Source organism: Rhinatrema bivittatum, unplaced genomic scaffold (assembly GCF_901001135.1).
Source record: "Rhinatrema bivittatum unplaced genomic scaffold, aRhiBiv1.1, whole genome shotgun sequence".
Classification (NCBI taxonomy): Eukaryota; Metazoa; Chordata; class Amphibia; order Gymnophiona; family Rhinatrematidae; genus Rhinatrema; species Rhinatrema bivittatum.
The window spans coordinates 88362-94361 of NW_021820935.1; the positions used below are offsets into that span (position 1 = coordinate 88362).

Sequence of the window (6000 nt, forward strand, 5' to 3'; positions counted from 1 at the left end):
TCTCTCTAGATAGAAGTATTACTGCTCTGCACCAAGTGTACACAAGCGGTTTGTTCTGTGCATCCACTCCCCGACATTATGTACAAGACTAAGGGAGACCTCTTGACATTTCAGAGGAATATATTTGAGATCTGGAGCTCAGCACACTCAGCCCTGGTCCGGATTCCTTCGCTTTCTCTTCTCTCCACCGTCCACCCCCCTCCCCTCCCTTCCAGCACCCTCTCCCCACCTCTTCACCCTGCCCACCCTGTACTCTCTTCTTCCTCCACAGACCTCTCCCACTCTCCTTCCTCCTCTCCTGAACTTCCCCTCCCTCCCACCCCGTCCAGCCCCAAGCCTGCGCCCTTCCAGGACGGTGGGAGAGCGGTCAGCAGTCCCCCGAGTCCGATCCCCGCCAGCACGAAAGGAATGAGGGCTTGAGCACGAGTCCACACCCAGGAGAGCGGATGCATTAATAAAACCTGCGCTAACCCTGCCTGAGACGCGCAAGGCTGGCGCGCGCGCGCAGACACCCAGGGCTTTACCGAGGACTAACTTTCCGCACTTTCTGCCTGCAAGCTTTCAGTCGCCCTGGATGAGGTCTAATCCCCTGTCTGGCTGCTCACCGTGGAGGAGGTGGGAGTCCCCGCGCGCCTTCACGGCTGCGGGGGGACAGTGGCCCCCCGGGACCTCTTACCTGCCAGCGTGGGAAAGTTGTCGGAGAAGTGCAGCTGCTCCGGCCCTTTGTCCCTGGCCCCGGACTCCTCGGGCTCCCTGCGGCCGCTGGGCTCCGGGGGCGAGTAGAAGCCGTCGGGGGGCTCGCTGAAGCTGGGCAGGGCCGTGGTGAGGGCCACCATGGACGGCACCCCCTGGCCGAGGCTGGCGCAGAAGCTGTTGGTGAGGCGGCCGGCGAAGGAGGCCAGGGGGGCGAGGGGCGGGAGCCCGGGCTGCAGGGGCCCCGGTGGCAGCACCAGCGGCCGGTAAGGCATGAACATGGGGTACCCGGTGTAGAGGAGGTGGCCGGAGCGCGGCTGCGGGGTCCCGATGAGGGAATCGATGGAGAAGGCGGTGCCGGGGCCGCTGGGTCTCTGCATGGTGCCGGCCCGGATCGCTCCTCAGCCTGAGCCCGGGGGTCCCGGTTCCAGCACAGTCCTCGGTCTGAGCCGGAGCCGCAGGGCTGGGGGCTCCTGACTCACACCGATCCGATCCCGGGACGGTTCTGTGCTTGACTCGGATCTGCTGGGTCCGATCCAGGGACGATTCTCGGCTTGATCCGGAGCCGCAGGGTTTAAGGATCTGGACACACGGAGCCGACCCTGGACAGTCCCGTGCCTGCTCTGGATTTCCGGGCTCTGATCCCGGGCAGCCCTTAGCTTGTGCAGATATGTGGGATCTGATCCCGGGACGGTTCCGTGCTTGATGACCCGAGACAGTCCCTCCGTGCTCGGTCTGGATTAGTGGAGTCCGATCCTGGGACAGTCCCGGTTCTGGGTCCGATGCCGGAATAGTTCCGGTTCTGGGTCCGGATTAAGTGGGGTCCGATACCGGGACAGTCCTGGTGCTGAGTCACGATTAGTGAAGTCCGATCCTGGGACAGTCCCGGTTCTGGGTCCGATGCCGGGACAGTCCCGGGCTGGGTCCAATGCCGGGACAGTCCTGGTGCTGAGTCACGATTAGTGAAGTCCGATCCTGGGACAGTCCCGGTTCTGGGTCCGATACCGGGACAGTCCCAGGTCTGGGTCCAATGCCGGGACAGTCCTGGTGCTGAGTCACGATTAGTGAAGTCCGATCCTGGGACAGTCCCGGTTCTGGGTCCGATGCCGGGACAGTCCCGGGCTGGGTCCGGATTAGTGGAGTCCGATGCCGGGACAGTCCCGGTGCTGGGTCCAATGCCGGAACAGCCCCGTGCTGGGTCCGGATTAGTGGGGTCCGATCCTGGGACAGTCCCGGTTCTGGGTCCGGATTAGCGGGGTCCGATGCCGGGACAGCCCCGTGCTGGGTCCGGATTAGTGGGGTCCGATGCTGGGACAGTCCCGTGCCGGGTCCGGATCAGTGGGGTCCGATCCTGGGACAGCCCCGGTTCTGGGTCCGGATTAGCGGGGTCCGATGCCGGGACAGTCCCGTGCCGGATCAGTGGGGTCCGATCCTGGGACAGTCCCGGTTCCAGGTCCGGATCAGCGGGGTCCGATGCCGGGACAGTCCCGGTGCTGGGTCCGGATTAGTGGAGTCTGATCCTGGGACAGCCCCGGTTCCGGGTCCGATGCCGGGACAGCCCCGGTTCTGGGTCCGCAGCCCGCGCTGGATGCAGCGAGAGTGTCTGCGCGCTGCTCGGGATGCAGGGGGTGTCACTCGCCAGACTCATCCATCATCCTCAAATTACTCCGCACGCCTCCCTCCAGCCCCCCTGCGCTTCTGGGCTGGGAGAGAAAGTGCCCCCGCCGGAGGCTCCACCCTGCCCCCTCCGACCACACCGCTCTAATGAACTATTAGTAATTGTGATTGATGATTGGTAATTAGGAGGCTGGGGAGAGGGGAGAGAAGAAGGGACTTTTGTGGGAGGCTGGCGGCCGGGGCTGGGCACTCCCTGCTCCCTTTATTCCTCGCCCTTTCAGGGATTTCCCAGCCCAGGATCACTGAGAATGAGAAAGGGGGGAGTGTGTGACTGTAGGAGAGAGACATCCTCACCAGCCCCAGGATCGCTGGGAGGGGTAAATGGGAAGGGGGGAGGAGGGAGGAGAGACATCCTCACCAGCCCCAGGATCGCTGGGAGGGGCAAATGGGAAGGGGGTAGGAGAGACACATCCTCACCAGCCCCAGGATCGCTGGGAGGGGTAAATGGGAAGGGGGTAGGAGAGAGACATCCTCAGCAGCCCCAGGATCGCTGGGAGGGGCAAATGGGAAGGGGGTAGGAGAGAGACATCCTCACCAGCCCCAGGATCGCTGGGAGGGGTAAATGGGAAGGGGGTAGGAGAGAGACATCCTCACCAGCCCCAGGATCGCTGGGAGGGGTAAATGGGAAGGGGGTAGGAGAGAGACATCCTCACCAGCCCCAGGATCGCTGGGAGGGGCAAATGGGAAGGGGGTAGGAAAGAGACATCCTCACCAGCCCCAGGATCGCTGGGAGGGGCAAATGGGAAGGGGGTAGGAGAGAGACATCCTCACCAGCCCCAGGATCGCTGGGAGGGGCAAATGGGAAGGGGGTAGGAGAGAGACATCCTCACCAGCCCCAGGATCGCTGGGAGGGGTAAATGGGAAGGGGGTAGGAGAGAGACATCCTCACCAGCCCCAGGATCGCTGGGAGGGGCAAATGGGAAGGGGGTAGGAGAGAGACATCCTCACCAGCCCCAGGATCGCTGGGAGGGGGCAAATGGGAAGGGGGGTAGGAGAGAGACATCCTCACCAGCCCCAGGATCGCTGGGAGGGGTAAATGGGAAGGGGGTAGGAGAGAGACATCCTCACCAGCCCCAGGATCGCTGGGAGGGGTAAATGGGAAGGGGGTAGGAGAGAGACATCCTCAACAGCCCCAGGATCGCTGGGAGGGGTAAATGGGAAGGGGGTAGGAGAGAGACATCCTCACCAGCCCCAGGATCGCTGGGAGGGGTAAATGGGAAGGGGGAAGGAGAGAGACATCCTCAACAGCCCCAGGATCGCTGGGAGGGGCAAATGGGAAGGGGGTAGGAGAGACACATCCTCAACAGCCCCAGGATCGCTGGGAGGGGTAAATGGGAAGGGGGTAGGAGAGACACATCCTCAACAGCCCCAGGATCGCTGGGAGGGGTAAATGGGAAGGGGGTAGGAGAGAGACATCCTCAGCAGCCCCAGGATCGCTGGGAGGGGTAAATGGGAAGGGGGTAGGAGAGAGACATCCTCAGCAGCCCCAGGATCGCTGGGAGGGGTAAATGGGAAGGGGGTAGGGGGTAGGGGGTAGGAGAGAGACATCCTCAGCAGCCCCAGGATCGCTGGGAGGGGCAAATGGGAAGGGGGTAGGAGAGAGACATCCTCAACAGCCCCAGGATCGCTGGGAGGGGCAAATGGGAAGGGGTTAGGAGAGAGACATCCTCAACAGCCCCAGGATCGCTGGGAGGGGTAAATGGGAAGGGGGTAGGGGGTAGGAGAGACACATCCTCAGCAGCCCCAGGATCGCTGGGAGGAGCAAATGGGAAGGGGGTAGGAGAGAGACATCCTCAACAGCCCCAGGATCGCTGGGAGGGGCAAATGGGAAGGGGGTAGGAGAGAGACATCCTCAACAGCCCCAGGATCGCTGGGAGGGGTAAATGGGAAGGGGGTAGGAGAGAGACATCCTCAACAGCCCCAGGATCGCTGGGAAGGGTAAATGGGAAGGGGGTAGGGGGTAGGAGAGAGACATCCTCAACAGCCCCAGGATCGCTGGGAGGGGCAAATGGGAAGGGGGTAGGAGAGAGACATCCTCAACAGCCCCAGGATCGCTGGGAGGGGCAAATGGGAAGGGGGTAGGAGACACATCCTCAACAGCCCCAGGATCGCTGGGAGGGGCAAATGGGAAGGGGGTAGGAGACACATCCTCAGCAGCCCCAGGATCGCTGGTTGGGACGGGGGTAGGGGGGCAGAGCCTCAGCTGCCCCCGGATCTCTGGGTGGGGCGGGGGTAGAAGGGCAGAGCCTCAGCTGCCCCCGGATCTGTGGGTAGGGCGGGGGTAGAGGGGCAGAGCCTCAGCTGCCCCCGGATCTCTGGGTGGGGCGAGGGTAGGGGGCAGAGCCTCAGCTGTCCCAGGATCTCTGGGTGGGGCGGGGGTAGGGGGCAGAGCCTCAGCTGCCCCCGGATCTCTGGGTGGGGCGGGGGTAGGGGGCAGAGCCTCAGCTGCCCGCGGATCTCTAGGTGGGACGGGGGTAGGGGGCAGAGCCTCAGCTGCCCCCGGATCTCTGGGTGGGACGGGGGTAGAGGGGCAGAGCGTCAGCTGCCCCCGGATCTCTGGGTGGGGCGGGGGTAGGGGGCAGAGCCTCAGCTGTCCCAGGATCTCTGGGTGGGGCGGGGGTAGGGGGCAGAGCCTCAGCTGCCCGCGGATCTCTAGGTGGGACGGGGGTAGGGGGCAGATCTGTGGGTGGGGCGGGGGTAGGGGGCAGAGCCTCAGCTGCCCCCGGATCTCTGGGTGGGACGGGGGTAGAGGGGCAGAGCGTCAGCTGCCCCCGGATCTCTGGGTGGGGCGGGGGTAGGGGGCAGAGCCTCATCTGCCCCCGGATCTCTGGGTGGGGCGGGGGTAGGGGGCAGAGCCTCAGCTGCCCGCGGATCTCTAGGTGGGACGGGGGTAGGGGGCAGATCTGTGGGTGGGGCGGGGGTAGGGGGCAGAGCCTCAGCTGCCCCCGGATCTCTGGGTGGGACGGGGGTAGGGGGCAGATCTGTGGGTGGGGCGGGGGTAGGGGGCAGAGCCTCAGCTACCCCCGGATCTCTGGGTGGGACGGGGGTAGGGGGCAGATCTGTGGGTGGGGCGGGGGTAGAGGGGCAGAGCCTCAGCTGCCCCCGGATCTCTGGGTGGGGCGGGGGTAGGGGGCAGATCTGTGGGTGGGGCGGGGGCAGAACCTCAGCTGCCCCCGGATCTCTGGGTGGGGCAGGGGCAGAACCTCAGCTGCCCCCGGATCTCTGGGTGGGGCGGGGGTAGGGGGCAGATCTGTGGGTGGGGCGGGGGTAGAGGGGCTGAGCCTCGGCTGCCCCCCGGATCTCTGGGTGGGACGGGGGTAGGGGGCAGATCTGTGGGTGGGGCGGGGGTAGAGGGGCAGAATCTCAGCTGCCCCCGGATCTCTGGGTGGGACGGGGGTAGGGGGCAGATCTGTGGGTGGGGCGGGGGTAGAGGGGCAGAATCTCAGCTGCCCCCGGATCTCTGGGTGGGACGGGGGTAGGGGGCAGATCTGTGGGTGGGGCGGGGGTAGAGGGACTGAGCCTCGGCTGCCCCCCGGATCTCTGGGTGGGACGGGGGTAGGGGGCAGATCTCTGGGTGGGGCGGGGCAGAACCTCAGCTGCCCCCCGGATCTCTGGGTGGGACGGGGGTAG

At 65.2% G+C, this 6000-nt stretch overlaps 1 protein-coding gene across 1 annotated transcript in view; it reads right to left on the reverse strand.

The window, feature by feature from the left end:
* Nucleotides 1-1073, reverse strand: part of LOC115082304 (homeobox protein GBX-1-like) — a 67596-nt gene extending 66523 nt beyond the window's left edge. The window contains 1 exon segment of the mRNA XM_029586535.1: nt 677-1073. Within this exon segment, the coding sequence (XP_029442395.1) occupies nt 677-1073 (397 nt within the window).
* Between the last annotated feature and the right edge of the window lie 4927 nt (nt 1074-6000).